At 37.9% G+C, this 18,759-nt stretch overlaps 1 protein-coding gene across 1 annotated transcript in view; it reads right to left on the bottom strand.

Moving 5' to 3' along the window:
- Nucleotides 1–4,522: 4,522 nt before the first annotated feature.
- pcdh15a (protocadherin-related 15a) overlaps nt 4,523–18,759 on the bottom strand; it is a 185,766-nt gene continuing 171,529 nt past the window's right edge. Inside the window, exons 34-35 of the mRNA XM_060872456.1 lie at nt 7,711–7,828; nt 4,523–5,423 (exon numbers count right to left, since the gene is read on the bottom strand). Coding sequence (XP_060728439.1) covers nt 4,836–5,423; nt 7,711–7,828 — 706 coding nt within the window. The 3' untranslated portion in view covers nt 4,523–4,835. The remainder of the gene's footprint in view (nt 5,424–7,710; nt 7,829–18,759) is intronic.

Genomic DNA, 18,759 nt, shown 5'->3' with positions numbered 1-18,759 from the left:
ACAAATGAATTATTTTATTGGCACAAATCTGATATAAAATGAGTCAGGACACTTTCAGTGTGAGACGTTTTTATATGCTTATGAACAAGCACTAGGGGCATCTGAGAGAGCAGAAATGGGTTGATGTCAGCATTTACTTGTGAAAAAAATAACCTTTTTAAACTTTTCTATGAATATACTGCATGAAGCGGGCTAGGTAAAACAGAAATACTACAGAAACAGAAAATAGACTACAAATTCTTAAAGGCCTGAGTGTCTACTTTCATACAAGCCATTAAGCATCTATGTGTGACATGACAAAGAAATTTAAAGCTGAACATGGTCGAACCCAAAGCAAGCCTCTGGTAAAAAAAACATCTCTTTCACAAAATTCACATATAATTACTTTTTTTCTGTTTTGATTTGTTTGGGTTTCTCCTCATGTATGATTATGTGAAAAACATTATTGAACATTCAACTCAATATTATTAAAACAATATATGATGATGTGAAAAATAATTATTCATTTGAGTCATATGTGAGAGTGAAACTAAAAGAATCATGTGAAGACAAAAATCACATAGAATGTGGCCAATTTCAACACAAAACATACAGCCTAAATAGTATGTGGAAAAAAGTGTGATTATTTACATGTGAAGTTGGTGTAACATTTCCTTAAGGCGAGCCTCATTTCACAAGCGCTTGTTAAATAACAACTTTTCCCCACTTATATATAATCAGCTGCAACACGATACAGCATTAGAGCTCTGAGAACCTCTAAACACCTGAAGGATAGCAGTTGTCCAAAAAAAAAAAAGTAAATCTAGACAAGAAATCAGAATGAATTAAGATTGAGCATCAGGATTTAGCCTTTAAGACAGTGGCGTATGTTTATATGAACATATATTACAGCTGTCATATGCAATGTGCTAGATTAATGCACTTTGGAGTAATTCAAACCATTTTTTTTCTGACATCTCTGCAGACATGGCAGTATACAGATCTCTCATCAGAACCATTGAAAGAGGAATGGATGCCTGGTGTGAAAACAAACAGGACGGTGAGAAAGAGGCTGACAGCTGCTGTCTGTCCTCAGGCCAGCATGTGTATGTGCGTGTGTGAAATTAAAACTGCCTTTTCTTCTCTCACTGTGGTTATCCTGCAGTGAGAAAATTAGTTTTCAACATTTTAACCACACAATTATCCCTCACCAACTCACAAGCTGCATTTATATCTGTCTGTCATGGGCCTTAGAAAGGATATCATTTAGACACGATGGCACATCGACACCCATGCACACGCACACACACACGCACACACACACGGTGTAGAAACATCGTACGGATCAAGACACCGCATACACACTGGCACGCACGTGGACGCGCGCATTCACACATTCACCTGAGTGCGTCCTCCTACTCAGCACTTTGACGTTTGGAGCCTAATCATATAATTTTGTGTAATTATAATAATAAGTCATCTCATTCGGCAGTAATAGTAGTTCTGGAAGCTGCTGTTTAAGCTGCAGTCTGCATTTCAGACTATTCAGTCAAGGCTCATCTAGACCTGATCAAAAGGCCTTAGCTATGAAGCCAGGGCTCCAGGAGCGCATTACAGCGGTGCGCAAACCACATGGAGTCTGAGCGCGTAAGCCAGCCAGCTTCCTGGAACACCTATTAACATCTCCTCTGATACACGGCTGGGAACAGCGCATACTGGGAGTCTGAAAACGAATTCATCATGATCGTGTTCACAAACAAACTTTCATAACATCGTATGCTTGTTAAGGGAAAAAAAAGTGGTTGGTATGTAACACACCCCCTAATTAGTGCTTTGTCCTCATCCTCACTAAATCAGCAGAGGAAGAAGTGCTGAGTCCATTGAGCCCTTCGGAATGAGATGGCGCAACTCTCCGAACAGCACAGCACAAAAGTGCACAAAGCTACACACACACACACACACACACACACACACACACACGTGGTACTTACATCCTGCTGTTTGACAAACACGTTTTCATCTAGAAAAATGAAAGGAATAAAATACTGGGTAAAGTGAGCCAAAGTGTTAGTGCACAAGTGAGTCGACTCAGCAAGTTCACTCACTCACTCACTGAATCTCTTATGAATGATCAACTACTTGTAACGTGCTAAACTGAATTTTTCAAGTTCTCAACTATTTTCATTCACAGAACATTTGGAATCAATCATTTATTGGTTTATTTATTTACTTTTAACGATGGACTTTGTCAACAGCTTAATCTTTCTTAGTATCTCAACACTGCTACTTAACATTACGCATGTTCCGTTAATTAAAACATAAATAAATAAAATATAAAAATGTATTCAGTCAGCATCAGTTAAATATATGAAAGAAGTAGTAATAAAGTCGGTTTAAGTAATGTTGGTTATTCAAGTAGAAACAAACGTCAGGTCACAGTTCCAGTGTCTCCCTGACATGTGAAAGTGAAGACTGCCATCTAGTGTTTATCTTTTCTTTCTTTCTTTCTTTCTTTCTTTCTTTCTTTCTTTCTTTCTTTCTTTCTTTCTTTCTTTCTTTCCACGTAGCAATTCAGAATAGTTTTCTTTTTGGATTCTGTGATACAGAAGCATTAAACAGAGCTTCACATGGCCTAAAGTAGGTGTTTATATAACAGAGATCCCTAGTGTATGTTATTACAGTGTCCAAAATGCCTTACAGAATTTTTCTGCACTGTATATATAGTGTAGATGCACTATATATATATATATATATATATATATATATATATATATATATATATATATATATATATATATATATATGTATGTATGTATATATGTATATATGTATATATGTATATATATATATAAAACGTAGTGTAGTATATATTATATTATTTATAACTTCCTTTGACAATTTGAAATGATCCAGCTCAAACATCATTTAAAGGAACACTTCTAAAAAGACAATTCTAAAAAGAAATGGCAATCATGTAGAGGATGATTTATAAATAAACATAAACCATTTGTCCATACATAATGTCTTCGTTGTATGGATAATTTTGTGACACTCTGAAGATAAAAGTGATTAAAAAAAACTTTATAATTAGATATTTGACTTATATTTTATTGGATATTTGGCTCCAATATTTTATAGATATAGAGCTCCAATTTAACAGGCAAGAACACTTACTTAAGTACTTCTATAATAAATAATACTAACTATTACTAAGAACTAGTCAAGGTACCATAGATTCAGTGTGCTTAGTAATATGATGGTTGTATTCATTTCGGTCTCCAGTTTGATCCTCAGTTCAGTTTACTGTCTGTTGAGATTCTTGGGTCCTTTCAGTGTTTATGCAGGTTTGCATAGGGTCCAGATCCACTACATCTCTGATCAAGAAAAAGGGTTAGTGAAGACAGATGAATGAATGAATGAATGAATGAATGAATGAATGAATGAATGAATGAATGAATGAAAAAAACGGGGTGATCTCTCCATTTGAAAATGAAAGGACTGAAAGTGTTATAAATCATCTTGGCTTAGATCTAAAAAGCTTTTCTCTGTGTTACCGTCAGCTTTTATTTCCCTAGGGTCAGAAGGTGGCATACAAAATTCAGCACACGCCCGAGACGCTTTCAGTCCCTTCACTGTGTGTGCACTTAATGTCTGTGATCTGAAACACCATCAGTAGTAAATGTGTCCCACAGAGAGCGAGACAGAAGTAATTTTGATGATGAGGATCTGGGAAGAGTGGGTCAATCTCTCAGTTTTCATCAGAACCAGTTTTGTGTCACACTGTCTTTCTTTTTTCCAGAGCCACTGCCATAGTTTGACTAGACAAACATTCATGCTTGGCAGAGCAATCAGCTTCTGATGGACAGATGAAGATTGTGCTGGTAGATAATGATATGCTGCACTCATATGCAGTGTGCGATTCATCTGCAGTAAATGGCCTTGGGATTCGTAAGATTTGAAAAAGCACCTACTTTTTTTTTATTTTTTTTAGAACACATGATGAAGCCCAAGTCAAGCAGTGTAGCAGGATCCATGAAAGCATGTAACCAATTATAAATCTTAGCCAAAAATAAGCAAACTGCCAATTTATTAACAAACAGGTACGCGTTTTATACTTACTATAATAATAATAATAATAATAATAATAATAATAATAATAATAATAATAATAATACACATATAAATATAAATTATATTATAAATATTTGATACTTTTTATAAGAAAACAACAAATGTATATAAGACACATTTTCTTTTTGTATATAATCCAAATGCTTTAAAATATACAGAACTGAGGTTATGAAAATACATGTATTTCATGTTCTCTCTCTTTTTTTATTGTTTCTTCAAAATATCAGGCTATCATAGCCATTTATATTCTAAAATGAAACTCTGTTAAAAATCATCCAAAACAATTTCCCTTTATATCTTTGGGATGTTAATTTGTACTTTTCTGTATTTCAAAAAAGATTTAAATGAACATTTATCTATCCGACTGTACTTGAAAAATGACATAAACCTTTAAATTCTGCGTGTAAAAAAACACCACCTGAAAACATCTTTAGTTAGCTACATATTCTTATAACAATCGTTGCATGTTAAAAATAATATAAGAATTATAATAGGCAAATAATTCTTATTTTTGTCCCTATGTTTTCGAATTAGGAGTAACTTCTCTCTCTGCCAAAACAACCAACGATTTATCTAACACTAACATATCAGATGGCATTCAATACAATTATATATTGGTTGTTGATAAGCATTTATGAAAAGATGGTAAGAAAAGAGAAATTGTAAAAAAAACAAAAAAACAACAACAATTCAACCAAAATAGAATAAATAAAATTTGAAAGACATCAGAGTTTTGTCATTGGTATGTGAAGGTTGTTCCAGGGGCCCATCCACAACTCCTCCTCATCCGACAGTGTGTGATCACTGGGAGTCTCTGAGGTCCCTTTGACCTCCTCATTGTCCACACTGGACTCCTGCTCCTGCTGACAGCGCCCCTGCTCATTGTCCAAATGTGCCTTAATGATGTTGGATTTTGGCCCTATACTAGACCCTATGGACCAGGTTAACGGCCTGGTGTCGAGGTTGTTGTTAGTCATAGATGAAAGTGTGGCAGTGGTTCCTATAGTAGGTCCATTATCCACTGTACTATTTAAAGGCAAATGTTCCTCCTGTGTAACACCTAGCTTGTCCAGTTTCTTGAAGTGTTTTCCAAGCCTCCCGGGTGAAAAATGTTTTATGTTATTAGGATAAGGTGGCCGTCGGGTTCGAATGATCGTACCGTTCTGTGCCAGGTACACTGAACCGTTCACGTTGCTTTGACAGTTAACATTAGGCACACGGTTCCTCTGGCTGTCTGAACCACTGTCTTCACCTGTAGTCGTTGACTCGCCCTCTTTCTCCTCAATTAACTTCATCTGCTTCTTTCTGACAGCCTGAGGGTCAAAGAATGGAGACAGATGCATGAAAACAGTGAGTGTTACTGATTAAACAGTAGAATTACAAATATTGGATTTAAGCTGTGGTGCGGTTTGTAATAATTGTAAAGTGTCTTTAAAGCTTTAACAAGAAAATGCTTTCATATGTAATGTACTATATATTAGTATATTACAATTACACAAACAAAATAACATACAGCAATAATAATCCTTTTTTCATAGACTCTGATTGCCAATTATGCCATGCAACAGATCAGCAATTAGCTGATTAGCATTCAGACTAAAAGCAGAGTGCTCTAAAGATGATAAACTGCTCCTTTTATATTTGTAGAGATAACACAGACAGACACTTTAGGTCCAAAAGTTGGAAGGAAGAGAACAGATTCAGTTTTGTTTATGCTGTATCCAGTTTGTAGGAAGGAAAGAGGAATTTAGTTTGGGAGAAGATTCATTAAAGCATGTGAGGAGTGGATGAAGATTAAAGTTTCACGCCCATGCAGCAGAAGTAGTCAAGAGTAAACCAAGGTACGGGAAACATCTGAAATGTTGGCAAGGAAAACGGATATCACTGCACTTCTAAAAAGAAACAAATTCAAGTCAGTCTTACATTTGTAAATGCACATAAGCTCATTATTTCGCTCCTTAGAATGCAGTGGAACCTCCCGATTCTATTTCTGAATTTTCTCCAGTTTCTGAGCCATTGTCAGATGTTATGGCTTCTTCATCCTCCTCAGCAATGGAAGAGAGACCTCCTAATGCCTCTTCTGAGCTCCTAGTCACACTTCCTTCAGATTCCGAAGTCTGTGATTCTGCTTCATCACTCGTCTCACCTGATGACTTTTTGCTCGTCTCTGTAGTTTCTTCTTCTACTCCCTCCTCCTCCTCCTCCTCCTCCTCTTCCTCCCCCTCCTCTTCTTCCCCGTCCTCCTCCTCCTCTTCCTCCCCCTCGTCTTCCTCTTCCTCCCCCTCCTCTGTTTCCTCCAGCTCTTCTTCACTCTCTTCCTCAATGGTGTCCTGTGAGCTACGTGTGATGGTAGATTTGCGTGAGCGACTTCCTGTTGCAGATCTGGATGTGGTGGTAGAACCTCTCTCACTGCCACTGAGTGAGCCACGGTCTGATCCTGCTTCTTCGGATGCCGCAGATCCACTAACATCGTCCTCAGATGCTTCCTCAGACACTTCCTCAGACCCTCCACCTGAAGAGCTTCCAGATCTCACAGAGGATCGAGTTGATGACGGCTGGGATCCTGAGCCACTGAGCCTGCTTCCTGAACTGGATCTCACTGAAGATCCTCTACTGGCTTGAGTTTGTGATGATGATACCTCTGATCCAGACTCAGGCTCTTTAGATGCCACGCTTTTCTCTTCATCTTCTTCAGATTCCTCCTCAGACTCTTTCTCTGTGACAGAGGTTTTCTCTGCGCTTGATTCTTCCTCCTTCTCTGTAGACGATTCCTCTTCTGATCCTGATTCCTTCTCTGTCTCTTTTTCCGACTTTGATTTGCTTTCTTCATCAGATTCCTCTGGTTCCTCTGCCTCTGACTCTGAGTCAACAGTGCTTTCAGTGGCATCTTCTCTATCCAGATCCACTTTTAGGTAATCCTTATCTTGAGTAACTATGCTGCTCCGCTCTGATGCTTCGGATCCACTCGGTTCAGGCTCACTGACACTGATGGACACTGGTGCCTCTGTTATACTCTCTTGACTGTCAATACGGCGTGCAGATGTAAGCTTGGCATAATCTTTGTCCTTCTTGCCCTTTCTAAACAGCATTGGGAAAATTCTGGCCTTTTTCCAAGGTGATATACGAGGCGGTTCGACTTTCTTCCCGACAGCAAGCAGCTTGCTGAGTTTAATGACAGATTTGAGTCTCTTTGCAGCTTTGGACTCCTCCTTTTCAGGTTCTACTTTTTCTTCAGAAACCTCAGAAGGAACTTCTGGCTCTGCTGATTCAATCTCCTCCTCTGGAGTTATATCCTGGAATTCCACCTGCCTACCATGACCCCGCCCACCTCTGCCTCTTCCCCGACCCTGTAGTGAGACCATTTCCTTTAAAAAACTTAGATATTTGATCATTATCGTGGTCAAACAGATAACACAGATAAAATGCTGTAACTATTACAATACAGGATTACAAGAGCTATACTGTAATGTAATGGACATTTACTGTGTCACATTTCAATACCTGTCTGACACTTTATACAGATAATGTAAAATTAACTCACAAACTGAAATAAATTTGATTAACCTTTGCTCTACCAGTAATAAGAATGTGCAATATTACCTCTGTGCCATAGGCACTGTAGTAGTAGCCATCATCGTCCATTATGGCCTCTCCGTACTCATCGTACATGGGAGATATCAGCCTCCTGCGACTGCCGTAAGGAGGATACGGATCATACCTTTATGAGAACATGAGAAGGTAATAAGTAACTGATTGGGCTTTAAAGATCACTAATTACTGTCATGTATTGGTCCAGTGGGCAATTAAACATCAGTGGGAGCTGAGAAAATAAAATGGATTTGACTGTGGAGTATAAGAAGTTAGGTTTGTTATTTAATATAGCGTATATACTGTGTACACTTCAAATTTACACTTAGAATGTCTTTTGACTTTGTACTTATAAATATAAACCACATTTTTGTATTTGACAAGGCTTATGGATAAACACATTATATGAAGATAGGTACATAAATACATATACACATATAAGATAGGTTACATATTTCATGTTCTACAGTAGACAATACTGCAAAACATTCATGCAATTTGAAACTTTAAAGCCACTGGTTAAAAATACATAAAAACACAACAAGCAACAATCCTATTAAAGGTAAAAGGAGTTTCCTAAAGTTCTCAAGGACAACATTAGCAAATACATGTGAGTGGAAAAAGCTACAAAATCCCTAAACATCCATGTCACTACAACTGATGTGTATATATAAAAATGGAAAGTTCACAAAACCAAAAAAAAGACTTTATAACGCTCTCAGATTAATGAGAAGGAGAAGATTGAAAAGCTAGCTGTCAGTCAAAAAGAATAGCAGGAAGACCTGAAAACAGCAGCAACCGAAGTTACACACTGAACTGTGAGTAATGAACTGCAACACAGTCACTTCTGTTACACACAGACACACACACACACACACACACTCGCACACACAAAACATTGCTAAAAATTAATCACAGAGATGCACATCTTCTAATACATTATTTTATATATATATATATATGAAATACAAAACATATTTATTTGCCAATATTTCAGTTTATTAGATTTGGAAGTGAAGTATGGACATTCTCTTTAAACACCACTGGGGCATTACACAGCACTGAAGGAAAGATAAATGGATTGAGGTACCAGGGTACATTAGACAAGGTTATTAATCTCATTGACCTAGAAAGTGATGGACGTTTCAACAAGACAGACAACCCCAAACATTCAGCCAAAATAATTCCAGAAGGTCTTGCATGGTCTAGCCAATCCTTTGACTTGAATTTCACTGGTAAATTATGAAGGATTTTGAAATTGGGTGTCCATCACTGAGACCTTCAAAAAATACATGTTTTAGTTCAGCTCTTTAAGTACAAAGTCAAGACATAATATGACCAAAAATGGTATCTGAAGCCATTCTTTCTCTCATAATAATCAGTGAATGACACTGTATCTTAATGTTTTTTGCTAATTTAGATGAATTGTTGTAAGTTAATATCCTTAGAATAAAAAGAAATAACACTCAAAGCGTCTCTCTTCTCACTCGAGTGTCCACTTAGCTGATGAAGTGGATCAGCAAGGTGTTATGTTGTGCTTTTAAGGATAGCAAGGTCACTGACCTGGATGGCTTTGTATAATTGAATGCTTAGTCTCAAAGCATTGCAGTGACCATGACACATATAGTGCCTACAAGGTACTGCACTTTCTTATAGGTGAAAGTACGAGCTAGTTGGAGGTGAAAGCTTTGAATCCTGGAGGCTTCCTAGTGAGAGTGGAACGGCTGCTAATTAAACTACCTGGCCTAATTGTGGAAAATGTGGGAAGCTAATGATGGTTTAAACTGTTCCACATGTCTCCTGAGTGGCAGATGCTAACCCTTAAAACATGCAGATCAGCACTCAGCATTTGCTCAGCATCTGTTTCTTGGCTTTCTATATTTCTCCGTTCATGAAATGAGCTGCTATGAGCTGCCACAACTGGTTAAACAATTGCTAATACCACTTTTCTACTTTCTATTTGTGCTGCTTTCCCACTGATTGTATGTTTGCACATCAGATGCTGTTTATTGTGTGCTCTATTTGCAGCAAAATTGTTTTCCATCTCTCTCTCTCTCTCTCTCTCTCTCTCTCTCTCTCTCTCTCTCTCTCTCTCTCTCTCTCTCTCTCTCTCTCTCTCTCTCTCTCTCTCTCTCTCTCTCTCTCTCTCACACACACACACACTCTCTCTCTCTCTCTCTCTCTCTCTCTCTCTCTCTCTCTCTCTCTCTCTCTCTCTCTTTCTCTCTCTCCGCATGGGCTCAGGTGCCCTGTCCAATCTTGAGTAATTGAAAACATTTGGAGGGGAGAAAGAGGGTGTGAAATTACAGGGGTATAGAAGAAAAATACAAGGACAGAGGGATCTTCCTGTGAATATAGGTTTTTATGCTATTTTAATACTTTTCTTTAGATATTAATTTGTAAATAATGATTGTATAGAATATCCATCACTTAAGAGTCATTAGACCTCAAACACACACTAAAATGTCAGACCTGATTTCAGTGAAACATTTCAGCGCTACAGATGACAATGAAATATTTCCTATTTAATAACATAACATATTCGAAGATTATTTGTAATCGTCTGAAGATCATCAGTGAATGTCACACTATGTTTGTGCAACACCATTTATAAGAATTTCATTCAGTCATTCTGCAGGAGCAGACTTTAACAACCATGTGAAGCTGCAGTACTAATCGTTAGTTGGTAGAATCATCACTGCCGTATCTGGCTGCTGTTTTTGTGGCCCTTCAGCAGCTGACAGGGTGGATAGATAGAGATTGGTGCTCAGAACGTTGCTTAGTGCTTGCTTAATACCGGAGCTGCAGTGGTGAAATAATGCACTGCATTTCCATATGTAGCCTTAATTATAATTTACAGTCCTTATGCTATGCTCAAAACTCTGGTGGTGAGCTTGATGATCTCATAACTGTTAAGAACTACTAAGACAAAATTGTTATGAATACCCATACCCACACAGGTCTTACTAGTTATTATATATATATTAATATTTATAATAATTATTCATGCAGTTAATTAATCATTTAAATCAATTAAACCTAAATCTATCTCTAACATTAACCTCAGTAACCAAAAGGAAACCTTTTTTTTAACAGAAACTTTAGTTACTTGGTGAAAAAAATGCACTTCTCACTGTTTGGGCCAAGCAAATGTTCCCACAAGGTCAAAACTGGCAGATGTTCCTACCCTTGTACTTTGTGGAGACCCTGAGCTCTTAAACATGGCCATGTACTCAAATTAAGAGATAGCACACAAAGAGACACATTAGTAAACTTTACAGTCATTACTTCACAAATGAACCGTGATTCCTCATGTGGAACTTACCCTTGATCATAGCTGTAATAGTCTTGTGTATAGTAGTCTTGCCCAGGGTCAATACCCGATTCCATAGAGAGTGCCTAAGTTAGCAAAAACAAGCCCCAGCCTTAATAGCGCAACAAGACTGAAACTATTACCGCAGTGAACACTGCAATGATGCCATTGTAGGAATGAAAATGTGATAACACTGAATAACAACATGCAGTTAGTGGGACCTGGGCCTGACTTATGCAAGGGAGAAAAGGGGGTCATGTTTAATAAAAACCTATGAATACATATTTATACTTGCCATTAGCTTAATCAAGTTCAATACTTCACTGAGACTGGTGCTTTGATTTGTTTAGTTGTACATCAGACATACTTTGCATGAGTTTATTGCATGACTTTATTTAAGTTATGCCAGTGGGTGGGTTACAACCTCACAGTAACTTGGCCTTTTGATATTGTCCTAATGTCAGATAACAGAAAATATGACAGTGTTGTGCAACTGAAACTCAGAACCTTTTTGTTTTTCATCCCATAGTTGAGTGTGTTGAGTGTGTTGAGTGTGTTGCGTAGTTCTGATTGCGCCAAGATGGATGCCATTGTGCTTACTATAATTACTGCGTTATTGTTCGTTTAATTTTTAAACTTTCAAGGACGTCTGGTCAAAAGCATGCAAACGACACATCTATTCTAAGACTACGTGTTTTGAATGTGGCATCAAAAGGAGAAATATATACACTCATTAATCAGTCTGATTCACAGTTAGTAAAAGATTTTCTCACTCTCACTCAAGGATCTGTTGCTGTGTTGCTGAAACATTAAAAAGTAGAGCAACAAAAGAAAAGTGTTAAAAGTTTGCCATTACCAGCTGGCTGATTTCAGCAGTCTATCTGCAGAGTAGCAAAGAAATGCAAGCCAGTCTAACCAATTAAACTTCCTCACACACAGACATACTGATTATCTGTCTATTTATCTTTTAATTAGAACACCTCATTAGACAAACAGCTCCACAACCACATGTAGAATTGCAAGCTCCTATTCTAGCAATATGGACACTTTCATGCTCGAAGATGATTTTCTTTTCTGGCTCAGTTACTTGGTCAATACTTAGTTGGTTATAGATTCATTCCATGATGTATGTTTAAGGTCCCAACAACGGTTCAAGCCTAGGAGCCCCCACTGCCCTAAGTCTGCCCCAGGGTGTGATTCAAGTGAAATAAATGAAGAAAGCTCATGCAATGTGCAGTGCTGCATTCAAAATAATGACCATATGGTTACTTGAACTTGGCCATTACCACAAATGTTTAAGAGAAAAGAGGATCAACAATGGAAAGAAATAAGAGATAGCAGTTTACATGCAACACACAGTGCAGCAGGAACATAAAGACTCTACCTCCGGCCTGAGCAAAGATGGCCTCAGCAGCTGTTGCTAATGGATAGGCAACAGGGGAAGAAAAGAGAAGAGTAAGAAGGGTAGAAAAGAAAGAAAAATACAATAGAATAAGACTTTGCAGGAAAAGGCATCAGACAGAAACAACAATAAGGGGATCACTGAGTTTTACAGGACTAGTTGTAAAAGATTAAGATTAAACTAGGGGTGAGGTTGAGTGTAATAACAAAACCAGGTTAAAGATCACAGTGGGTTAGAGAGGACAAAGAAGAAAGCAATTCAGACAAAAGCTCCTGAAGACCAATAAGTAGCAGCGTACTGCATTGCATACTCTACTCTTGTGATAAGCTGACATTAGATTAACACAAAATGTTGAAGCTAAATGGAGAGGAAAATGTCAAGTTTGAGAGTCTTTACACACATAAAGGCCAAAACCTTTACGACACTGAAAGTGTCTCGTACAACAGTTTTTCTCACCTATTATATCTTAGGAAAATAATATTAGGCACAAAACTAAATATAACGTGTTTAAAAATATACAAGTTTTCTATGAAAAGCAGTTTTCACATCTAGAGTGTAAAAATAGCGGCAGGCGTTCTGTGTCTTTCTCTATCTAATTGTGATTCCCCTCTTATTCTCTTTCAGGTACTATTGACAGATTAGAGTGATGAGGGACAAGAAGCTTTCCTACCATAGAATAAAAATGATCAGCCCCTAAATAAATAAAGCATCTGGTAACAGATAAGAGAAGGACATACCTCTCTGCCATATCCACGCCTGGCATACAATGGGAAACAAGAAAATACCTTTAAAAAAGATGCTCATATGTAAGTGTTGAAAAAAGAAAAAGAAAATGAATCGAAGCTTAAAAAAAATGAAAAGAAAATGAATCGTGAAGTTCCAACTTTATCTCCTTTTTATTATATACATACGCTAGTATGCTGTGAATGTTTATGTATTATTTACACACACATTTTTGCGTGTGTGTGTGTGCTAATGTGTACAAATAAATACACACTCTGGGTGAGTGAGCAAAATGGAAAAACAGAAAAACAGAGTATGAGCAAAGAATGAAAATGCATGCAGAGGATATACTTAGAGTGGGAGAACAAGTGCTGACACAAGCAGATTTAACAACCAGAAACACGTTGTGTGATTATCTTTTATTCGAAATAACTTGTTTACACACACACACACACACACACACACACACACACACACACACACACACACACACACACACACACACACACACAAATAAGTCTTCTAGATCATAATCATAAAAGCCTAGGCACAAATCTCTGAACCTCTTAAAAGTTCAGCCCTGGAGAACCGTGACTGAGCAATAGACTCTCCACAGGGAAACAAATGAGGACTTTAAAGTATTACTGACCTATGATCACTTGCACACTAAATGAGATGAATGAGATAATGTGATGGCTTGTGAAGTATTGAGAAGAGATTTATGTTCATAAATTGTCTGAATAATAGGTCTGACTGAATTGATAGAAAGGGCCTTGCTAGGCAAGGGGTAGAAAGATAAGGCCTTTGATATTGCTCACTCACACACAAAAAACACACAGGACAGTGTCTGAGAAAAGTTTTCTGTGTAATAGGTAAGTCTGTGCCACTTGAAAGTGAGATAAATAATGTGTAAGATGCAGTGGGCGTTGGAGTGGAGTGGAGTGGAGGACTACTGGTGCTAAATAATGCAGTGCTGAAAGAGTCTCAGTGTCTCACTGCAGAAAGCAAAGCTCTTCTCTTCTACACTGCTAGATTTAAAACATAACTGCAAAATCTTATCTTAGAAAATCTCAGAGAGTATAGCTAATTACTTTTGTGGAAAGAGAGAACCTTCTACTGTATATCCTGATTGGTGCCAAACTTTACTGACTCTATTAACGTTTAGTTCCTGCACTGTACTGTATGTCCACAGGACTCTATGTGGTTTTTAGGTATGCTTGTTGTTGAACTGTTCTCACAGAAGCGAGAATAAAGTCGTTCTCTGATTCCCTACAGTAGAATCTGCTGATGCTCTCTGAAACACCATTTTGCTTAGTCGAAAACCATGGGGTTTTGCTTGAGTAAATTAGGTCCTTTGTCTCGTGTTTGTCCCCAAGGCATTTCATTATACTTTAGTAAAGTGAACATATCACGATTTGTTCTCTTGTATTAATATTTCATCAGCCAAACCAGAGTGCGAAATAATTCTCTGCCATCTTTTGCAAATAATCTGTTTTGTATTTTTTTTCACTCCTACATGCATGTATTGAAAGAAGGAATTACCAAGTTCTTTTATTTAATCTTCTGATTTGTGTTAAATCCACTCCTCTGTAATAATTACTTAAATTCTGCATGATGTTTCTGCTCTCTGTGAGACTGATTGTCAACTCTGTCTTCACTCACTCTTTTTAAATTCTGCCAAATTTCATACACTGCCTCTTTTTTTTCTTTCAACTTTTTCTGCAGACCCAAACAGTCATGGAAACTTTTTTCCAACCCTTTTTTTTTTTTTTTTGATTTTGCTGTATTCTTTGGAGAAGGGTATTGTTGAATACACCCACGTTTTATTTTTAATAATAATATATTACACCTGTATAGCACTCTATTCACTTTCTGAGCCTTTATGAGTTATGAAAATAACATTTCTAGATAGAATATAATAGAGATAGGAGGAGCAGCTAAAGAGCAGGTTGTAGGTGGAGAGGCACAAGAGGTGAAAGAGGTAGAAGAGCAACAAGAACTGGAAGGAGTTTTGTCAGCGCTGAATGGATCAATCGACTAATTAGGCCTGTCTCTGGTGCATGCAGACATCACAGTCTCGCTTTCCCCCCGCTGAGCAGATTTGATCAGGCATACAAAGTGACAAGTCCCTGTGGAGTTCATCTTGCAATAACCTCACACACACACACACACACACACACACACACATACACACACATATGCATATGTTATATGCATACACACACAATGTCACACCGTCTTTCACACTGCTTCAGTAAGCAGACAACATCTCTCTGTGCTCCACTTCATGTTACAGCAGATGTTCTTATATAGAGAACCTACAGCATATGCCATAATATTTGTGGAAGCAAATCTGGTCATATGTTTGATTCAGAAGTGTCAGATATCTTGAGGATCACAACATTGCTATAACACAATCTGTCATGGTAATTAGGAAACACGTCCTGCTGTCTTAATAACTGTGCAAGTGCATCAGTGAAGTTTCCAGTGTAAAATAATATTGATCTATAGAGACAGTTATATGATTCTGATATGAGATTCTAAGGTCTGCTATTTTGCAAACTGCCTATTATGCAAACGTGAACATTTTATTATGCATTTCATTTCCATTTATACTCTAATACTTTAATTCATACAGTAACCCAATGTGTCATGCCTTACCAGTTACTATGAAATTGTGCTAATTTTTCACATGCAATTTTCTCCTTTTTCACTTTTATGCTGGTTTACGATACATGAAAAAAAATATCTGTAATTTCATCATGTGAAGGATTTTCCACACATTTCATATGTATAGCATGCTGTGACACTGATACTCAAATAAAGCATTAATGTCTTGTATCATATGGCTGCCACTGTGAAATTTAGGTGACATTATAAAGGCATATTATAATCTGTCCCTGTGGCATAAGAGTAATTAAAATCTAACATACCACCAAGAATAGACATTAAAAAATGAAGAAAAGTGAAATTCAGATGGATTGGGAAGCTAATGAAAATAATGATTTAAAGCATATCAACGTTGCAGCTCCAACCTCAGTAAACATGATATGACAATAAATCAGTGAGACTCTGGAATTAATAATATGGCATCAGTAGATGTCATTAGGCTCCACAGGAGGGTAGGCGTAGTTGGGAAAAGATGGTTTCTTTATATGTACACAGAAAGCTATTTATCTAGAGGTGGCCTGAGAGATTGATTGTTCTCTTGCCAGAGCTGAATGCAGCCGGCTGGTGGCAGGGCACACTTTTCCTGTCACGTAGCCCACCGACTATTATCTCTATTGTCTGAGCCTGCTGCACTTCATGACTCTTTTGATTTTCTAAAGGGCAAAAACATCAGCAAAATTGCACGGAAGCATTCCTCAAAAAGCCTTATTTAACTCTTTAGAAACAGTTAAAGAGTGCAGCAATCATGTTGGCAAGGGAAAAAAATCCACTCTGTCTGAGAGATTAAGATTAAAAAGATGAATATGTTTGAAATAATTGTACAGCAGATAGCAGAAGGTCTATTCTTCACTTTTACACTGTCCAAAGGGACAGTGATTAAGGTGTTGGACAACCGATCAGAAGGCTATGAGTTTGAATCCCAGATCCACGCCACTGCTGAGCCCCTGAGCAAAGCCTTTAACCTTTAATTGCTTAGTTGTATAAAAATTTGATAAAAATGTGTCACTCTAAATAAGGGTGTCTGCAAAATGCCATCAATGTAAATGTAAAAGCATTAAAGAAGCATCTAGGCAAAAAGATGCTCTGAAGCTTGATTCATAATATGGAGATGTAGACACAAGGCCTTAAGGCTGAGCTTTTATACAGAACTTTGACTTGATGTAACGGTGTGATATTGTACAAAAGTGGCATATGTATTTGTAGTTGATTAATACGATCGGCTGGTTTTAATCTTTACTGCCATCTTACTCTAATCTACTCTACACTAATCTTAATCTTAATAATAATCTTAATAATAATCCTAATAATAATAATAATAATAATAATAATAATAATAATAACAATATCACATATCCTCAGTATGACATACAGTATGAAATAAAAAAAGTACAGGAATGATTTCATTTAAGAGAAAAAGGTCCTGAAAGTTCAGTGAGAAATATTTATATGGGGAATCTCTGTCTGCCTGCTGCTCTGAATCTGGGCTAGGATTTAAGGAGTTTGATTTTAAATCCAGGTGCGAGAGAAAATGTCTAATTCAGACTCTGATTCAGTTCTTATCAAACTCTTGGCCTTTATTTCCCCTGTATTGTACTTCCTGTCAGAGTGGCTATAGGGGCTCATTTTGTCCTTTCTAGTGTCATTATATTTCAGAATCGTTTTTATACAATTTTGAATTATAATGAATAGTTATATTCTTTCTTCTGGCCTTGACATTCCGAAGTCTCTGGAGGAGGTAAGGTTTCAGAGATGCCGCGGTGGAATCTGGGTATTATACGCTGAGTCTGTAATAAGGTCGAGGGGACCTAGCTTTCAAAATTAAAGGGAGTTGAACAGGCATCAGGAGACAGAGGAACAGTGGATGGGCGTGGTGGGCTATCTGGGGCATCAGGTATAATTTCCAGCCATATCTCACAGGGGTCCACTGTGACATAGCTAGAGATACCATAACTAAACCTCCTCAGGACTGGGGGAGTCGGCCGCTGGGTGGCTGGTGGAGGGGGTGTGGTGCCTGTGATGAGAATGCAAGGGGGGGTTTCCTTTCCCACAAATCCTGAACTGTACTGTGGCTCAATAATAGCTAGAAGGTCATCTAGATCCAGAGAGTCCTGGGAGTCTCTGGAAGTCTTATCAGAGAGTGCCTGCTGCTCAAACTGTCTGGCCTGTTCCCCAACTGACAGCTTCATGCTACGACCACTCGGGGTCCCCATTCCAGCATCAAACTCTTCTCTGCCGTCCTTAAGATCTGCCTCCAGCTTATGCTCTTCTCGCTCAGCAGGGTCCCAAAGGGCTTGTTCTCGCAGTGTGTCATAAATTTCTCGCTCATGAATACGACAAGGCAAGGACCAGGTAAACTTCTGATTCCCAGCGTTTGTGGGTGATGAAGAGCCAATATCCCAGAAGCTGCCAAGCATGTGAGTCTTGGTGCTCGTGACTGGATTGGAAATGCTCTCCACGTAGGGGGGATTCTGGGTAATGAGCGAATGTAGTTCAGAGAACAAGGTGACACTGCTATCAGACTTAGGCAGGTTGCTGTGTAGGGTGCCACTGACAGCAATGGCACGAAAAGCAATGGTGCTAATAAGCCTCTGTCGACGGGCCTCCTCAGTAACAGACTTCCTGTGTCCACTATAGACAACAATATGAAGTTATAGCAGAAAAAAAATGCTAGAACTACTATATATAATAGATGAAAGAGGGATAATGAGGACTAAGTGAGAAAGAACTGTCTAGGGGACATGATAAATGTTAGTAATGCAATGTTAGTATCCTTCACTCATTTTGACTGAGCTGGATGCCAAAACAAAAGCTAGCATACTGTATACAAGCTCTTCTGATATAATTCTACACTATTAGGAGCAGCATTACAGCACATGTCCTAGCTGTAATCCTCCAGTAAATTCAGTATAGTTATTATGAGTGAAATTGTTCAGACTTTATTTAACAAACCTGC

Source organism: Tachysurus vachellii, chromosome 6 (genome assembly GCF_030014155.1).
Source record: "Tachysurus vachellii isolate PV-2020 chromosome 6, HZAU_Pvac_v1, whole genome shotgun sequence".
NCBI lineage: Eukaryota > Metazoa > Chordata > Actinopteri > Siluriformes > Bagridae > Tachysurus > Tachysurus vachellii.
Note: the sequence above shows the minus strand (reverse complement) of the source record. Positions and strands in the feature narration are given on the sequence as shown.